This window comes from Nicotiana tomentosiformis, chromosome 12 (assembly GCF_000390325.3).
Source record: "Nicotiana tomentosiformis chromosome 12, ASM39032v3, whole genome shotgun sequence".
NCBI lineage: Eukaryota > Viridiplantae > Streptophyta > Magnoliopsida > Solanales > Solanaceae > Nicotiana > Nicotiana tomentosiformis.
In genome coordinates, this window is record NC_090823.1 from 96,650,271 (window position 1) to 96,670,347 (window position 20,077).

At 35.9% G+C, this 20,077-nt stretch overlaps 1 protein-coding gene across 1 annotated transcript in view; it reads right to left on the reverse strand.

Annotated features, from left to right (window-relative positions):
- Nucleotides 1-615: 615 nt before the first annotated feature.
- The window catches only part of LOC104110654 (MADS-box transcription factor 27-like), a 28,723-nt gene continuing 9,261 nt past the window's right edge, over nucleotides 616-20,077 (reverse strand). The window contains exons 2-7 of the mRNA XM_070191944.1: nucleotides 12,835-12,910; nucleotides 12,293-12,354; nucleotides 1,267-1,509; nucleotides 1,091-1,174; nucleotides 948-1,023; nucleotides 616-855 (exon numbers count right to left, since the gene is read on the reverse strand). Coding sequence (XP_070048045.1) covers nucleotides 1,362-1,509; nucleotides 12,293-12,354; nucleotides 12,835-12,910 — 286 coding nt within the window. The 3' untranslated portion in view covers nucleotides 616-855; nucleotides 948-1,023; nucleotides 1,091-1,174; nucleotides 1,267-1,361. The remainder of the gene's footprint in view (nucleotides 856-947; nucleotides 1,024-1,090; nucleotides 1,175-1,266; nucleotides 1,510-12,292; nucleotides 12,355-12,834; nucleotides 12,911-20,077) is intronic.

Sequence of the window (20,077 nt, forward strand, 5' to 3'; positions counted from 1 at the left end):
TTTTGATTGAAATTTTAGAGAGAAGGAGGAACACAACACATACAAAATATATACAAATCATATACAAATTATATACAAAATATATACAAAATACATATTATATAAAATATGTATGATGTTGTAGTTATATTTAACTAAGTAAAAATAATGTATGAAAGTTGTAGATAAGTTATAAATAAGTTGTATACTACATAATTAGTTGTATAAAATATGTTTTTAGTTTATATGTTGTTGTAGATGTATCAAATTTATATCATGCGCTGCTTGTTGGACATGGAAGATAGATGAAAATGGAGAAGGGTGAGAGAGAAGATATGTAGTTTCATAAGGTGTTTGGGAAGATGAGATGAAAGGGGGTAATTTGCAAAGAAGAGAAAGAGATGAAATGGAGAGGATAGTTAAAGGGTATAATTGTAATTTATAGTGGTTTATTTTTCAATAAAAATAATGACACGTATCACAACTTTATTTAAAAATTGATCAAGAAAAAGGTTGCGTGTCTTATGCACACTCTGAAAAGGTTAAGCGTGCAAGGTAATTTTCGTCCGCAAAAAGTGAGTAACATAGATTTGGTTCATAGTTAAAGGGTAACTTACGTATTTAGCCCCAAAAAAAAAAAGAAAAAAAATACACGCCATTGTATATAAGCATGTGAGAATTAGTTGCTGAAACAAAAAGCCACGTATAAGCTAATTTACATTTTCACTTTGCTTTCACGCGACAAAATGGAGGTGAAACTGCTACACGACTTTTTGGATACTAAACTATCCTTACTCTCGCTAGTGTGGTATTTGCAAGGCCTTAACTTTGGCCATGCTTTCTGCTAGACTTGATCAGAATTATTGCAGTTGTAACCTGATAAGTTTCAATCAACAAATTTAAATTATTCTGTGAGATTGCTATATCAAAGGTTTCTGTACAAGTTGAAGAATCTCAAAGAATATTACCCCAATCTAATTTCGTGTATTTCGCTTGTCCACTGAAACTTCCCTCTTCTTTTCTAATGTCAATTGCTCCATAACCCTGAGAAAAGAAAAAAAACTACTCAGTATTTATCTCTGTTTTCTGAGTTTATAACAGAAATCTGTACCTTCTTATGAAGTTGTCTATTTTCATGTTGGACGAGAGTGACCTTCTTAGACAGTTCTATATTTTCATGATGAATAAGAGCTCTCTGCAGGATATTAATTAGAGGTGGTAGGTAATTAGAACAAGTGCAAATCAGCTCCTAATTAGAGTCAAATTTATATACTGTGATTAAAAAACCTTTTGATTTAATTCTTCTATCTCGTCAGTTAGCATTTTTTCCTGCAGAAACGTGAAAGCTCGTGAAATATTGAACACTGATGTCATTAGTTAAATTATATGTTATGCCATATAAAAATTGGATAAGGAAGAGATTTTCTTGCCTTTTTTGTGCGGATATTGTTCAATCTCATTTCCAGTTGGTTTTCCAGAGCGTGGAGATCGCTGATTCTCATACCTGAAAGTTCTTCACCCTTAAGTCTCCTGCAATATTTTTCACATGTACCTGACTATAAACTTTGATAGATAGTTGGTGACATTCTATATCTGTGAGTATAACTTTGCTGATAATCAAAGACATCAGCATAATACCTGTCAGATTGGTCTTGCTTTTGTTTTCCTAGTAAGTAATTGATGATAGTAGATATATTTGATATAAATTTTTCATTCTTAAACGTGATTAGAATAAGATCATGCATCCTCGGTCCAGATTTAGATCAAGCATAAGCGTGGAAATTTATATTAAACAATTTCATATGTAGTTATTCAGCTCTCTACTACAAAATATATGTGGACATTTTGGCATTTACATAATCTCCGGTTACAATGGACTATAAACCATTATAAAATAACCGGATATTGATGCTTTCTTGGAATCGCGCCGTCGTCGTCGCTCGCTCGCTCGACTCGGCTTCGGCTACGGCTTCGGCTTCGGCTTCAGATTTGGATTTGGATTTTGTCAAATGATCGATCGATTGATTAATTTTTTGGACCAAATTTATTTGTTAATAGTAAATATTAACAGAATTGTTATTAAATATCCGATTTTTTGTAAACGGTATTAATATTAAATCCAAACGTAATAGTATATGCCCTTCGCTTTTTGTAAAAGACATTTACAAAACAGTTTGCACCTCTTCAGATTTGAAGAACAGTTTGCACCTCTTCAAATCTGAAGAGTTGAAGAACAGTCTGTACCTCTTTAGATTTGAAGAAACAGTTGGCACCTCTTCGGATTTGAAGAGTTGCACCTCTTCAGTTTGAGCTCAACATTGGCTATAAATACCAGTCTATTCTCTCAGATTTTCCATACGAATTTCTGACTTCTCCTCCTTTCTTCTGCATTATTTTAACTACAAACAAAACATCAGTAAGTTTGATTTGCTACCGATCTTTGTGTTCGCTGAAACATTGGTGTTTGAAGTATCGCTACACCAGTGTGTAGGTTCTATCCTGGGAGGAAATAATCCACAACCTTGGGTACTAGGAGGGGATTAAATTTCTTAAGGAAACACTGTGAATTCAGTGGGCTCGGATTAAATTCTGTTTCTTTTACATTTATGTTATTTTATCTTCTCCATAATTATTTTACAAATACAGCTAAACAACAAGCTTAAGAAATTTAATATTTTCTGTATTTGTGTTATATTCACTGTTTCTGGAGACTAAAACCTGTGTGGTTTTCTACTCCAGTGGAGATTAAAATCTACGTGATTTTAACATTTGTTTGTGTCATTCTTTTACAGAAATGACGAATGACAACGGGAACAAGACTGTTCCTATGGTAACTGCCAATGCATCGACAAGCCGAACAACACCGGCATTGGCACCGACAGAAAAACCCGGAAAATTTTTCGGGATTGACTTCAAGCGCTGGCAGCAGAAGATTTTCTTCTACTTGACGACTTTAAGTCTGCAGAAGTTCATTAAGGAAGATGTTCCTGTTCTGCCCGACGAAACTCCAGAAAATGAACGCTTTCTCGTGACTGAGTCGTGGAAGCATTCTGATTTTTTATACAAGAATTACATTCTTAGTGGACTAGAGAATAATCTGTATAACGTCTATAGTAATATGGAGACGTCAAAACAACTGTGGATAGCGCTTGAAAGGAAATACAAAACGGAAGATGTCGGCTTAAAGAAATTCGTTGCCGCTAAATTTTTGGACTATAAAATGGTAGATAGCAAGTCTGTTATTACCCAAGTCCAAGAATTGCAAGTGATTATTCACGATCTCCTTGCTAAAGGTATAAGTCAAATTAATACTAATGTTGAAAGTATTAATTATATTATTTCTATTAACAAAATTTTCATTGAAGGTCTTGTCATCAATGAAGCGTTCCAAGTTGCAGGAATGATTGAAAAGTTGCCTCCTTTGTGGAAGGACTTCAAAAACTACTTGAAACACAAATGAAAGGAGATGTCCCTTGAAGATCTCATTATTCGGTTGAGAATCGAAGAGGACAATAAAGCTGCTGAAAAGAAAGGACGTGGAAACTCAACAATAATGGGAGCAAACATTATTGAGGATAGAAAGAGAAAAAAGGCTTATGGACCGAAAAGCAACCCAAGCAAGAAGCGGTTCAACGGAAATTGCTATAACTGTGGAAAAGCTGGACACAGATCTGCAGATTGTCGTACTCCAAAGAAAGACAAGAAGAAGGGTCAAGCAAACATGGTTGAAAAGCACGAAGATATCGATGACTTGTGTGCCATGCTTTCTGAATGCAACCTGGTAGGAAATCCTAAAGAGTGGTGGATTGATTCTGGAGCCACTCGCCATGTTTGTGCTGTTAGAGAAGCATTTGCTACATATGCTCTTGTTGGAGCCGAAGAGACGCTTTCTATAGAAAATTCTGCAACGGCAAAAATTGAACGATCTGGAAAGATATTTATGAAAATGACTTCTGGTAAGGTGGTGACCTTGAACAACGCCCTTCATGTTCCTGAGATTAGAAAGAACTTAGTCTCTACTGGACTTCTTGTTAAGAATAGGTTTGAGTGTGTCTTTGTATCCAATAAGGTTGTAATAAGTAAGAATGAAATGTTTGTAGGAAAAGGTTACCTCACTGAGGGCCTTTTCAAGCTGAATGTAATGGTTATTGAGAATAATAATAAAATTTCAGCTTCTTCTTACTTACTGGAGTCAAATAAATTATGGCATATACGTTTGGGTCATGTCAATTATAAAACCTTGCGAAAAATGATTAATATGGAAGTATTGCCTATATTTGAATGCGACAAATCAAAATATCAAATATGTGTGGAATCTAAGTATGTTAAACATCCCTATAAGTCATTGAAAGGAATTCAAATCCTTTAGACTTAATTCACACAGATATTTGCGACATGAAGTCAATACCATCTCGCGGTGGAAAGAAGTATTTCATAACTTTTATTGACGACAATACTCGATATTGCTATGTTTACTTACTTAATAGTAAAGATGAAGCAATAGATGCATTCAGGTAATACAAAAATAAAGTTGAAACGCAACTTAACAAGAAAATTAAAATGATAAGAAGTGATAGGGGTGGCGAATATGATTCTCCTTTTGAAGAAATATGTCTAGAATATAGAATAATTCATCAAACAACTGCCCCTTATGCTCCCCAATCCAATGGGATTGCGGAAAGAAAGAATCGTTCATTAAAGGAGATGATGAACACATTGTTGATAAGTTCTGGTTTTCCACAGAACTTGTAGGGGGAAGCCGTTCTTACGGCTAACCGGACACTAAATCGAGTACCCCATAGCAAAACACAATCCATTCCATATGAAAAATGGAAAGGAAGGAAACCCAACTTGAATTATTTTAAAGTGTGGGGGTGTTTGGAAAAAGTACAAATTCCTAAACCCAAAAGAGTAAAAATAGGACTGAAAATAGTTGATTGTATTTTTATAGGATATGCGACCAATAGTAAAGCATATCGATTTCTGGTTCATAAATCAGAAAATCCCAATATTCATAATAATACGGTTATAGAATCAGATAATGCTGAATTCTTTGAAAATATATACCCGTATAACAAGGAATGTGAGTCGATTGGTGAAGGATCTAAACGACCTCGGGAAGAAACAAAAGAAAGTATATTTAATCAGGAGGATCCAAGACGTAGTAAACGTCAAAGAACGTCTACTTCATTTGGACCAGATTTTGTGACTTTCTTATTGGAAAATGAGCCTCGAACATTTAAAGAAGCTTTGTCTTCTTCGGAATCATTGTTTTGGAAAGAGGCAGTCAATAGTGAAATAGAATCCATATTGAATTATTGGGTTTTTTAAGCTTAAATATAGCTTAAAAGAGGGTGAATGGAAAATGGAAGGAAATTGAAAATATTTGAGTTTCCCTCCTTGACAAAGGGATTGAAAATATTTGAGTTTCCCTCCTTGACAAAGGGATATTGTTCTATATTAGAAGAGGAAAAGATTTTGATGGGTATATATTCAATTGCACTTATTCTAGCTCTTAAAGAGTTAAGAAGCTTGTTGTTTAGCTGTATTTGTAAAATAATTATAGAGAAGATAAAATAACATAAATGTAAAAGAAACAGAATTTAATCCGAGCCCACTGAATTCACAGTGTTTCCTTAAGGAATTTAATCCCCTCCTAGTACCCAAGGTTGTGGATTATTTCCTCCCAGGATAGAACGAATAACACACTGGTGTAGCGATACTTCAAACACCAATTTTTCAGGGAACACAAAGATCGGTAGTAAATCACACTTACTGATGTTTTGTTTGTAGTTAAAACAATGCAGAAGAAAGGAGGAGAAGTCAGAAATTCGTATGGAAAATCTAAGAGAATGGACTGGTATTTATAGCCAATGTTGAGCTCAAACAGAAGAGGTGCAACTCTTTAAATCTGAAGAGGTGCCAACTATTTCTTCAAATCTGAAGAGGTGCAAACTATTCTTCAACTCTTCAGATTTGAAGAGGTGCAAACTGTTCTTCAAATCTGAAGAGGTGCAAACTGTTTTGTAAATGTCTTTTACAAAAAGCGAAGGGCATATACTATTACGTTTGGATTTAATATTAATATTCCGTTTACAAAAAATTGGATATTTAATAACAATTCTATTAATATTTACTATTAACAAATAAATTTGGTCCAAAAAATTAATCAATCAATCCAAATCTGAATCCGAATTCGAAGCCGAAGCCGAAGCCGTAGCAGAGCCGAGCCGAGCGAGCGACGACGACGGCGCGAGGCTTGCCTTCTTCTTAACTCTTTAAGAGCTAGAAGAAGTGCGATTGTATATATACCCATCAAAATCTTTTCCTCTTCCAATATGGGACAATATCCCTTTGTCAAGGAGGAAAACTCAAATATTTTCAATTTCCCTTCATTTCCCATTCACCCTCTTTTAAGCTACATTTAAGCTTAAAAAACCCAACAATCGCCCACATGAATGGGGAATGGCTATATCACGGAAATATGCATGAAAAACTGTGTGATTCGCAAGCAAGGATTAATTGTATTAGGATAAGTAGGTTTCCCTTTGAACTTTCCGTAGTGAACTTATGTCAGATATACTCGGTCAATCGGTAGATTTAATATCTTTGAACAGTCGAACTTTGGTGTATACCTAGAGAACCATAAGTCACACAACCAACCCTTAACCGTCTTTGGCTCTCATTGTTGTGTTCGTTTCAGCCATGAACACCGCCTGGTTTAATAAGTGCGTAGAGAATTGGCCTTACAAAATTCTCCTTGAAGCGGCTAACACTTCACACTTACATAGGTGATTCCTAAACGTGTCATACCATAGATACACTATTTGATATACCGCGTATCAAATTTAGAAATCATTAAAAAGCCTTAATGCTTTATCCTTGGTACTGAACATTATCTCATCACGAGAATGGACCAAACTTTTAGTTGACAATGTTGAACCGTCATTGATGACTTTGTTTGATCTCCTTGAACCTAGATCTTGGGATCTCCAGTCTTCTAGGTAGAGTTACCTCCACAATGGCTTATTCTCGGCCATAGTCCCATTCCCCTCGATGATTTCTCAACTACCTCTCTAGTTAGGCCTTTTGTAAGTGGATCCGATACATTATCGCTTGACTTTACATAGTCAATCGTGATAATTCCTCTAGAGAGTAATTGCCTAACGGTTTTATGTCTTCGTCGTATATGACCAGATTTACCGTTATACATCATGCTCCCAGCCCTTCCAATTGCAGCATGACTATCGCAATGTATGCATATTGGTGCCAACGGTTTGGGCCAAAATGGAATGTCTTCCAAGAAATTTCGGAGCCATTCAGCTTCTTCACCGGCTTTATCTAAGGCTATGAATTTAGCTTCCATTGTAGAGTGGGCAATACAAGTTTGCTTGGACGACTTCCAAGATACCGCTCCTCCACCAATAGTGAATACATATCCACTTGTGGACTTAGAATCAGTTGAACCGGTGATCCAATTTGCATCACAATATCCCTCAATCACCGCAGGATATTTACTGTAGTGCAAAGCAAAGTCCTGGGTATGTTCTAAATATCCCAAAACTCGTTTCATTGCCATCCAATGAGATTGACCTGGATTGCTCGTGTATCGACTCAATTTGCTTATAGCACAAGCTATATCTGGTCGTGTACAATTCATGATAGTATCCCAACACACGAGCATAATCCAATTGTGATATGCTTTGGCCTTTGTTATTTGCTAATGCAAGATTCACGTTAATTGGAGTCTTTGCAACTTTAAACCCTAAGTGCTTGAATTTTCCAAGTACTGTCTTAATATAATGAGATTGTGACAATGCCAGACCTTGAGAAATCTTATTGATCTTAATCCCCAGAATTAAATCAGCAACTCCCAAGTCCTTCATATCAAACTTGCTAGTTAGCATACGCTTAGTCGCATTTATGTTGGCAATGTCATTACTTATTATCAGCATATCATCCACATATAAGCAAACAATGACTATGTGATTTGGAACATTTTTAATGTACACACATTTATCACATTCATTTATCTTAAAACCATTTGACAACATTGTTTGGTCAAATTTCGCATGCCATTGTTTGGGTGCTTGTTTTAATCCGTAAAGAGACTTAACAAGTCTACATAGCTTCTTTTCTTTACCAGGAACCACAAACCCTTCAGATTGTTCCATGTAGATTTCTTCCTCCAAGTCTCCATTTAAGAAGGCCGTCTTAACGTCCATTTGATGAATTTCAAGACCATAAACTACAGCTAATACTACTAACATTCGTATGGACGTAATTCTTGTAACCGGAGAGTATGTATCAAAATAATCAAGACCTTCTCGCTGTCTATACCCTTTGACTACAAGTCTTGCCTTATATTTATCAATAGTGCCATCATCTTTCATTTTCCTCTTAAAAATCCATTTAGAACCCAAAGGTTTATTTCCAGGAGGAAGATCAACCAATTCCCATGTATGGTTATTCAATATGGATTCTATTTCACTATTGACTGCCTCTTTCCAAAATAATGATTCGGAAGAAGACATAGCTTCTTTAAATGTTCGAGGCTCATTTTCCAATAAGAAAGTCACAAAATCTGGTCCAAATAAAGTAGACGTTCTTTGACGTTTACTACGTCTTGGATCCTCCTGATTAAATATACTTTCTTTTGTTTCTTCCCGAGGTCGTTTAGATCCTTCACCAATCGACTCACATTCCTTGTTATATGTGTATATATTTTTAAAGAATTCAGCATTATCTGATTCTATAACCATATTATTATGAATGTCGGGATTTTCTGATTTATGAACCAGAAATCGATATGCTTTACTATTGGTCGCATGTCCTATGAAAACACAATCGATGGTTTTCGGTCCTATTTTTACTCTTTTGGGTTTAGGAATTTGCACTTTTGCCAAACACCCCCATACTTTAAAATAATTCAAGTTGGATTTCCTTCCTTTCCATTTTTCATATGGAATGGATTGTGTTTTGCTATGGGGTACTCGATTTAGTGTCCGGTTAGCCATAAGAACGGCTTTCCCCCACAAGTTTTGTGGCAAACCAGAACTTATTAACAATGCATTCATCATCTCCTTTAATGAACGATTCTTTCTTTTCGCAATCCCATTGGATTGGGGCATGTAAGGGACAATTGTTTGATGAATTATTCCATATTCTAGATATATTTCTTCAAAAGGAGATTCATATTCGCCACCCCTATCACTTCTTATCATTTTAATTTTCTTGTTAAGTTGCGTTTCAACTTCATTTTTGTATTGCCTGAATGCATCTATTGCTTCATCTTTACTATTAAGTAAGTAAACATAGCAATATCGAGTATTGTCGTCAATAAAAATTATGAAATACTTTTTTCCACCGCGAGATGGCATTGACTTCATGTCGCAAATATCTGTGTGAATTAAGTCTTAAGGATTTGAATTCCTTTCAACTGACTTATAAGGATGTTTAACATACTTAAATTCCACACATATTTGACATTTTGATTTGTCGCATTCAAACATGGGCAATACTTCCAAATTAATCATTTTTCGTAAGGTTTTGTAATTGACATGACCCAAACGTATATGCCATAATTCATTTGACTCAAGTAAGTAAGAAGAAGCCGAAATTTTATTATTATTCTCAATAACCATTATATTCAGCTTCAAAAGGCTCTCAGTGAGGTAACCTTTTCCTACAAATATTTCATTCTTACTTATTACAACCTTATCGGATACAAAGACATACTTAAACCCATTCTTAACAAGAAGTCCAACAGAGACTAAGTTCTTTCTAATCTCGGGAACATGAAGGACGTTGTTCAAGGTCACCACCTTACCAGAAGTCATTTTCATAAATATCTTTCCAGATCCTTCAATTTTTGCCGTTACAGAATTTCCCATAGAAAGCGTCTCTTCGGGTCCAACAAGAGCATATGTAGCAAATGCTTCTCTAACAGCACAAACATGGCGAGTGGCTCCAGAATCAATCCACCACTCCTTAGGATTTCCTACCAGGTTGCATTCAGAAAGCATGGCACATAAGTCATCGATATCTTCGTGCTTTTCAACCATGTTTGCTTGAACCTTCTTCTTGTCTTTCTTTGGAGCACGACAATCTGCAGACCTGTGTCCAGCTTTTCCACAATTGTAGCAATTTTCGTTGAATCACTTCTTGCTTGGGTTGCTTTTCGGTCCATAAGCCTTCTTTCTCTTTCTATCCTCAACAATGTTTGCTCCCATTATTGTTGATTTTCCACGTCCTTTCTTTTCAGTAGCTTTATTGTCCTCTTAGATTCTCAAGGGACATCTCCTTTCGTTTGTGTTTCAAGTAATTTTTGAAGTCCTTCCACCAAGGAGGCAACTTTTCAATCATTGCTGTAACTTGGAACGCTTCATTGATGACAAGACCTTCAGTGAAAATTCTGTTAATAGAAATAATATAATTAATACTTTCAACATTAGTATTAATTTAACTTATACCTTCAACAAGGAGATCATGAATAATCACTTGAAATTCTTGGACTTGGGTAATAACAGGCTTGCTATCTACCATTTTATAGTCCAAAAATTTAGCGGCAACGAATTTCTTTAACTCGGCATCTTCCGTTTTGTATTTCCTTTCAAGCGCTATCCATAGTTATTTTGACGTCTCCATATTACTATAGACGTTATATAGATTGTCCTCTAGTCCACTAAGAATGTAATTCTTGCATAGAAAATCAGAATGCTTCTACGACTCAGTCACGAGAAAGCTCTCATTTTCTGGAGTTTCGTCGGGCAGAACAAGAACATCTTTCTTAATGAACTTCTGCAGACTTAAAGTCGTCAAGTAGAAGAGCATCTTCTGCTGCCAGTGCTTGAAGTCAATCCCGAAAAAATTTTCGGGTTTTTCTGCCGGTGCCAATGTCGGTGTTGTTCGGCTTGTCGATGCATTGGCAGTTACCATATGAACAGTCTGGTTCCCGTTGTCATTCGTCATTTTGATGCTTTCTTGGAGTATGTAAACTTGTTGTAGTCCATTTTTCTTTGATGCTTTGGCAATATTTTTCACATGTACCTGACTATAAACTTGTTGTTTACCTGTATTTGTAAAGTAATTATGGAGAAGATAAAATAACATAAATGCAGAAGAAAGGAGGAGAAGTCAGAAATTCATATGAAAAATCTGAGAGAATGGACTGGTATTTATAGCCAATGTTGAGCTCAAACTGAAGAGGTGCAACTCTTCAAATCCGAAGAGGTGCCAACTGTTTCTTCAAATCTGAAGAGGTGCAAACTGTTCTTTAACTCTTCAGATTTGAAGAGGTGCAAACTGTTTTGTAAATGTCTTTTACAAAAAGCGAAGAGCATATACTATTACGTTTGGATTTAATATTAATATTTTGTTTACAAAAAATCGGATATTTAATAACAATTCTGTTAATATTTACTATTAACAAATAAATTTGGTCCAAAAAATTAATCAATTAATCAATCGATCATTTGACCGAAGCCGAAGCCGAAGCCGAAGCCGAGGCCGAGGCCGAGGCCGAGCCGAGCGAGCGACGACGACGGCGCGAGGCTTGCCTTCTTCTTAACTCTTTAAGAACTAGAAGAAGTGCAATTGTATATATACCCATCAAAATCTTTTCCTTCTCAAATATGGGACAATATCCCTTTGTCAAGGAGGGAAACTCAAATATTTTCAATCCCTTTGTCAAGGAGGAAAACTCAAATATTTTTAATTTTCCTCCATTTCCCATTCACCCTCTTTTAAGCTACATTTAAGCTTAAAAAACCCAACAGTTATTCAGCTCTCCTACAAAATATATGTGGACACTTTGACATTTACAAACTGCCTTATATTTTCAAATGAATCTCACCAAATCCTTGTCTATAGTTGAGGCAAAGTACAAAATCATTGTATTGAAGTTCAATCTCTGGTAGATATATAGCTTTATCTTTTCTATTTCCCTTTAGGTAGCCTTCTTGTTTTGGTCGATATGATTCAACATCAACAGCTGTTCAAGTAGAGTACACAACCTTCATCAGTAAGAGAGGATCTTTCACACTAAAATACACCTCTACTTTGGAGTGTTTTTGACATTTGTTACCACAATCAATGTTGATATATATAAGGAATAGCCAGAATGTCATGCTATAATAACTACAAATGCTTATAAGAATGCATTTTGTTGTGTATGCATCGGCTATTTTTAAGCTAATGTGCATCTACATTAGAATACCTTCACTAGACATTGCTTAATTGTACAAAATATATGCATCGGCTATATAGACGGAGGGGATATTATGCATGCTCTTGGAAAAAGTAATATGTGAACCTGTAGTTCTCTTGCAGATCTTCCATTTGTTGTCTCAGCCTTTCTGCCTCTGTCCGCCACAACTGGCAGTTAAGAAACGTAGCCGTTTTAATAATGTTAAAAAGGAAACCAGCAATAATATTGTTGAGTGAAGCATTGCTTGGTCTTTGAAATTTTTTTATTTCTATTACAGTTTTTTGGTTGATTAGAAAGACTTCATTTACGTTTACCAGATATCTTTCGCAAGATACATATCCCTTCTTGCTAATTCTAGGCATTTTCACATACTGAAGAGGAAAATCAGATTCAAAGTGTATTCACTTTTTGGTTCTCAACATACAAGGTAGTGGTCAATCCCCCCGCCACCACAATGCGGCTTTAATTAAAACGCAAAAGGCATATTCTAACTCTGAAACCTTGTTGTTTCTGCCAATAGTTTTATTTTTTCAGAAGGTCCGATGCAACTGAACATTCATGGCTAGATTAAAATTTAGATTGAATTCTGTTTAGACGATTATTAATGATAGTGAAGTCGTGGATCTGTAAAATGAGTAGAAGATTACCTTGGCCGCTGAAGAGGGTGTCAACAATTGATGGTGTTCCTTCTCTTCATTATATCTGTCAAATATTGATTTCATGCTGATAAGGAAAAGCTAAGATATTAGTCAATTGGAAGGTCTACGTTGCCAAGATATTAAAGGTGGAAATTATGCTATTTGGTGATGAGGAGATTAAGAATATTATAGCATGCGAACGTGTGATTACACACACGAGGAAATCAAGGAGCTTTGCCTCCTCTAATCCTATAAGAAAAAATGAGAGTAACCTTTCTTTTACTGTTTACCCCCATGAATGAGTTCGATTTGAACAATGAAGTTTTAGCGTGGTTCTGGAATGTTCTTTCAGAGACATGAGAGAAGAAAGGGAATAAAACGAATCAAGCCACTTAAACATTTGGCCCCCACTTGTATTTATACCTCAGTGTTCTAATTACAAAGATAGCTAACTATACAATTACAAAAGAAATTAAAGTATATCCTAGTGTAATAACTGGCCACAATATAAATAAGTGTGCTGGGCCACTTAAGTTTTATGCTCTTGTTGTAGGCCTAAGAGTGACTGCCCGTCAGATAGCCCAGTACCCCCCTTCAAGTTGAAGGGGGATAACACCTTCAACTTGGAGAGAAGAATGATGAAAAACTGCATATATAGTGGCTTGGTGAGAATGTTAGCAAGTTGGTTTGAAGTAGATAGACAATTGAATTAAGCCTTCATGCAACTAGGTGCATATGAAATGACAATTCACCTCGATATGCTTCGTGCGCTCATGGAAAATTGGGTTCTTGTCTATATGAACAATAATTGCATTGTCACAAAAGACAGAAATAGGAGAAACAATAGGAACAGACACATCATAAAGCAGCATGGATACCCAAGTTAACTCAGTGACTACTTTACTCAAAGCTCGATATTCAGCCTCAGTTGATGACAGAGAAACCACTGGCTGCTTCTTTGATTTCCACCCAATGAGGCTATCCCCAAGAATATACAAAAACCAATGACTGATCTATGTGCGCAGGGCAGGCAGCCCAATCACTGTCAGAGTAGGCCTGGACAGAGAAATCAGGAGAGCTAGAGTAGAATAACCCAAGATCGAGTTTACCCTTAAGATACCTCAACATATGAAGAGCAGCATGCATGAGAGGAACTCTGGGAGCCTTCAAAAATTGACTGAGGTGCTGTACTCCAAAGCAAATGTCAGGCCTAGTGTGGGTTAAAAATAATAGTTTCCCAAAAAGGCTTCTGAACTTATCAGGTTAGGGAAGCAATTCACCAACACTGGCTTGCAATTTGTGATTCAACTCTAATGGAGAAATGACAGAAGTTGCATCCAAACAGTTGTATTCTTGCAACAAATCATGAATAAATTTCTTCTGATTTAATAGAACACCAGTAGAATGGGAAGTGACTTCAATTCCCAGGAAATAGTGAAGAGACCCCAAGTCTTTTATTTTGAACTCACTATCTAGGAACTGCTTTAATCCATTTATCTCATCTAATGCATTACCTGTGAGGATTATGTCATCCACATAGACTACCAATACCACTAGATTACCAGGAGTGCCTTTGACGAATAACGAATAATCATTCGTGGAATGAGAGTAATCTTTAGAGTAGAGAGCTTGAGACAGCTTGGCATACCATTGCCTAGAAGCTTGTCTCAACCCATAGAGTGATTTATTGAGCTTACAGAAGAAGAAGAAGAAGAAGAAGAAGAAGAAGAAGAAGAAGAAGAAGAAGAAGAAGAAGAAGAAGAAACAATAAGACCAGGAGACAATTTCATATAAACATCCTCATCCAAATCACCATGTAAGAATGCATTATTAACATCAAGTTGAAATAATGGTCAATGTCTTTTGACAGCTACAGCAATAAGACACTTGACAATAGACATTCTAACCACACGGGAGAAGGTTTTATTAAAATCCACACCTTCTACTTGTGTATTACACCTGATTACCAACCTAGCTTTATATCTTTCAACATTACCATCAGCCTTATACTTGATTTTATACACCCACTTATAACCTATGGGTTTCTTACCTTGAGGTAATTCCACAATTTCCCGGGTATGAGTTGCTTGTAGGGCCTCAAACTCTTTCCTTATGGCATCCTGCCATGCTAGAACAGATGCAGCATGAGAGTAGTGATATGGTTCAAATTCTACCTGCTGAGCATTGGAACATAAAAAAGAAGAAGGAGAAAACTGCAGAACATTATCTTTTAGGTAAGAGGGAAGGTTATGAACCCTAATGGACTTTCTACGGTTAGGTATAGGTAAAGTAGAGATGACAGGAGTAGAGGGCAAGACATTAGAATTGAAAGGCATAAGAGATGTAAGGAGAGGAGAAACAGAAGGAGTAGAAGAAATAGGAGAAGCAACAGAAGAATGAGGAGAAGGAGCAGGAGGAACAACAGGAGGAATGGAAGCTTGCAGAAAGTCATCATCCACAATAGCAGCAGTGATGGGGATTTGGGTATGAACAGAGTTAGGGGAAAAAAATCAGAAGCAAAAGAAAACAAGTTCTCATAAAATGTGACATCCCTTGAGATAAAACATTGCTTGGATTGTAAGTTGTATAATTTGTAGCCTTTTTGGCAAAAGGGTAACCAAGAAATACACAAGGTAATGTCCTTAGTTTAAGTTTGTCTCTTTGATGTATTATGGCAGTAGCATAACAAAGACAACCAAAAGTTCTTAGATATGAATAATGTGGGGATTTGTTATAAAGGATTTCATAGGGTGACTTGTTGTGCAGTAATCTGGAAGTGAGTTTGTTAATGATATATGTGGTTGTTAGAAGGCAGTCACCCCAGAACATAATAGGTAGTTTAGATTGAAAAAATAGAGCTCTAGATGCTTCAAGTAGGGTCCTATGTTTTCTTTCCACTATACCATTTTGTTGGGGTGTGTGTGGACAAGTAGTTTGATGAGTAATACCCTTTTCTGAAAAGAAAGAAATGACAACATGACTAGATTCTAGTTTAAGTGCATTATCAGATCTTATGTTTTGTACAGTTATATGAAATTGAGTCTTAACCATTGCAACAAATGCCTTTAAAAGAGAAAAGGCATGACTCTTGGATCCCATAAGATGAGTCCAAGTACTCTTAGAGAAATTATCAACAATTTTAAGGAAATATCTAGAATCAGAATAGGTGAGAGTGTGATAAGGTCCCCAAGTTTCAACATGAATCAATTGGAAAAGCTTAGAGGTATAAATGGAGCTATAAGGAAAATACAGTCTAATCTGCCTTGCCATGGGACAAATATCACAAGGGAAAGACTGTACAGATGAGATAACAGGTGAAATTTCAGAAATACATTTTATTTTAGTAAAAGGAACATGTGCAAGCCTGTTATGCCAAACACAATCCATGTCATTTATAGTAGCTTTATTACATGTGGAAGAGACAGTTTGTACAAGAGAGAAAGGAGAACTAGAAGTGCACAAAGGTGATAAGCTACTGGTGTAAGCAGAAGACAAAATACTTTGAGATTGAGAAGGTTTTTCCCAAATGAACTTGTATAGACCACTGTCCAGTTTACCAAGATCTAGAAGCTTCTTCAGAGAAGGGCCCTGTTGAATACATAAAATTGTGGGAAACTAAACTATGCAATCAAATTATTCAGTAAGTCTGTGCACAAAAAATAGGTTATGTTTGAAAGAAGGAAGATATAACACATTCTGTAAGATGATAGAATCAGTTAGTACAAATGACCCTGTACAAGTAACTTTGACCTTATAACTATTTGGAAGGGAAACTAAAAAAGGAATTGGTAGTGGCATGATGTTAATAAGGAAATTTTTATTTGATCTCATATGGTCAGAAACACCAGAATCAATTATCCAAGTTAAGGAATCAGATTAAGTCAGCAAGGCAGAATTAAAATTATATGCTACATTTTTAGGCAAGTATATACCAACAAAGTTAGCAGAAGCCATGATGTTGAGTGAAGATCCAGAATCAGACGTATGAGCTTGCTGAAGTAAAGAGATGAGATGATCATATTGTTGCTTGGTCAGACTAGGCACCCTAGATCCCTAATCATGTTGGCTAACACTAGGCTGTGTGGGTTGAGTAAAGGAACACATACAGAATGAGGAAGATCAGAATTCTCAACCATATTAGCTTCTCCCTTTCTTCCTTTTGTGAACTTGAAATTGGAGGGAAACCCAATAAGTTTGTAACAATTTTCAACCATATGCCGAGGTTTCTTGCAATACTTGCAGAAAACAACATTTCTAGACTGATCAAAATTCACTCTTTGATGAAATTATTTTTGGGCTTGAGGATTGAACTGTTTTTGCTAAAAGTGAGATTGAATGGATTTATTGAAGGAGGAATTCACATTGAAGGAGGCTGACTCAGATTGAAAAGAAGGATTTGGGTTCACTTGTCTCTGCTTTTCATCTTGTAGAAGAATATTATATACACTGTCAAGAGAGGGCAGGGGTTGCATCATCAACAGATTGCTCCTAAACCATACATACACCTCATTCAGTCCCATGAGAAATTGATGGACTTTGTCCTCCTCTTTCTCCCTTTGAAGGCCTTCTTTTGCAGCACAAACACATGAATTTGCATGAGTGGTGTACATACCCCCCAGTTCATCCCAGATTGAAACATGAGGCAATATCAAAAGATCCTTGGTAAGTGGAGGCAAGCTACCTTTTTAATTCGAAGACATTGGTCCCATTTACTACCCTATATCTATTATTAAGTTGTTTCCATATACTTTCAGTTGTTTCTGAGTACTGTACACTTTCAGCAATATCAGTTGACAAAGAATGAGTCAACCATGAAATGACCATATTATTACAACGATCCCATTACCTATATTGAGGAGAGTTTTCAAGAGGTTCGATGCATGACCTATTAATGAATCCTATTTTATTTCTAGCAGATAAAGAGACTATCATATTACGTTTCCATTCTCCAAATCCAACCCCCGAGAATGGTACAGTGAAGGAAATACCAGGAATATCAGAAGATGAGAGGAATAGGGGAGGAGAAGGATCAATATGGAAGTACACATAGAAGTAGACGCACTAGGTTCAGAACTACCCATATCAACGATAACTTCACACAAAGTCACAGATATACTATATTCTAAAATAAAAATTAGCAAGATAAAAGAAATACCGAACTTCTTCGCAACCTGAAGAAGCAAAGGCCTTGAGAAGATGATAGCTAACAAAATCCCCAAAATCAACTCAAAGAAAAAATCTTAGGTCACGATAGAAACCCTAGGTTTGATACATGATTCTAGATCTTCAACTTCTTTGACAGATAAACACCTCAAACTAGAAAATATCTTCAATTCCAGCGATGAATGTTAAAAAAAAAAAAACACGCTCCAACTACTTTCATAAAAAAACCGAAATTGCAAACTTTGGTCGAATATCGAAAACTGGACAAAACTGAACACGGTTAGTATCGCTCGATAGAGGACGAAGAGGAGATGTGTTTTTTCAGCTCTTATACCATGTTAACATCCATGAATGAGATCGATTTGAAGAAATCGTCAATGAAGTTTTATGGTTCTGGAATGTTCTTTCACAGAGACATGAGAGAAGTAAGGGAATAAAATGAATCGAGCCACTTAGACATTTGGCCCCCACTTATATTTATACCCCAGTGTTCTAATTATAAAGATAGCTAACTATACAATTACAAAAGAAATTAAAGTGTATCCTAGCGTAATAGCTGGCCACAATATAAATAAGTGTGCTGGGCCACTTAAGTTTTGTACTCTTGTTGTGGACCTAAGTGTGACTGCCCGTCAGATAGCCCCACATTTACTATACTTTTGCACTGATAGACGAAGATCTTATACATATGGGATATTTAATAGTCTAAAACTGAAAGAAAGGCGATCAAGAGATATAAAAATGTCAAGATATTCCTACATGAGTTCATGCTATTAACTTGTAATGATGCAACCAAAAAAACAAACAACATCATGTTTTGTATTTTTTCTTCCTCTTAACCAACTAACCAACGAAAGATGAAAAATTATAGGGCTAGATGACAAGTGGAGGAAATATTCTTCTTCAAGTCTCTCAGCTTGCCTTAAATATAGTGCCTTGATATTTATAAAATTTCTTCGATCTTGTACCTAGACCAGCAAGGGTGGATCTACGTATGAATTTATTGTGCTCAAGCACCTATTAACCCCAACGTAAGTTTTGGTAATTATATAGAAAATAGTAAGAGAACTAAAATAGAATAGTCAATATCTAGTAATTAAATAAAAAGATCCCTTGGTGCTATGGATGCAACCAAAGCACAAACAACATCATGTTTTGTATTTTTCCTTCCTCTTAACCAAGTAACCAATGAAAGATGAAAAATTATAGGGCTGGAAGACAAGTGGAGAAAATATTCTTTTTCAAGTCTCTCAGACCGCCTTAAACAAAAATGTCTATATATAGTGCCTTGTTATTTATAAAATTTCTTCGATCTTGTACCTAGACCAGCAGGGGTAGATCTACGTATGAATTTATTGTGCTCAAGCACCTATTAATCCCAACATGAGTTCTGGTAGTTATATAGAAAATAGTAAGAGAACTAAAATAGAATAGTCAATATCTAGTAATTAAATAAAAAGATCCCTTGGTGCTATGGATGCAACCAAAGCACAAACAACATCATGTTTTGTATTTTTTCTTCCTCTTAACCAAGTAACCAATGAAAGATGAAAAATTATAGGGCTGGAAGACAAGTGGAGGAAATATTCTTTTTCAAGTCTCTCAGACCGCCTTAAACAAAAATGTCTATATATAGTGCCTTGATATTTATAAAATTTCTTCGATCTTGTACCTAGACCAGCAGGGGTGGATCTACGTATGAATTTATTGTGCTCAAGCACCTATTAATCCCAACGTGAGTTCTGGTAGTTATATAGAAAATAGTAAGAGAACTAAAATAGAATAGTCAATATCTAGTAATTAAATAAAAAGATCCCTTGGTGTTATGGATGCAACCAAAGTACAAACAACATCATGTTTTGTATTTTTCCTTCCTCTTAACCAAGTAACCAACGAAAGATGAAAAACTATAGGGCTGGAAGACAAGTGGAAGAAATATTCTTCTTCAAGTCTCTCAACCCGCCTTAAACAAAAATGTCTATATATAGTGCCTTGATATTTATAAAATTTCTTTGATCTTGTACCTAGACCAGTAGGGGTGGATCTACGTATGAATTTATTGTGCTCAAGCACCTATTAACCCCAACGT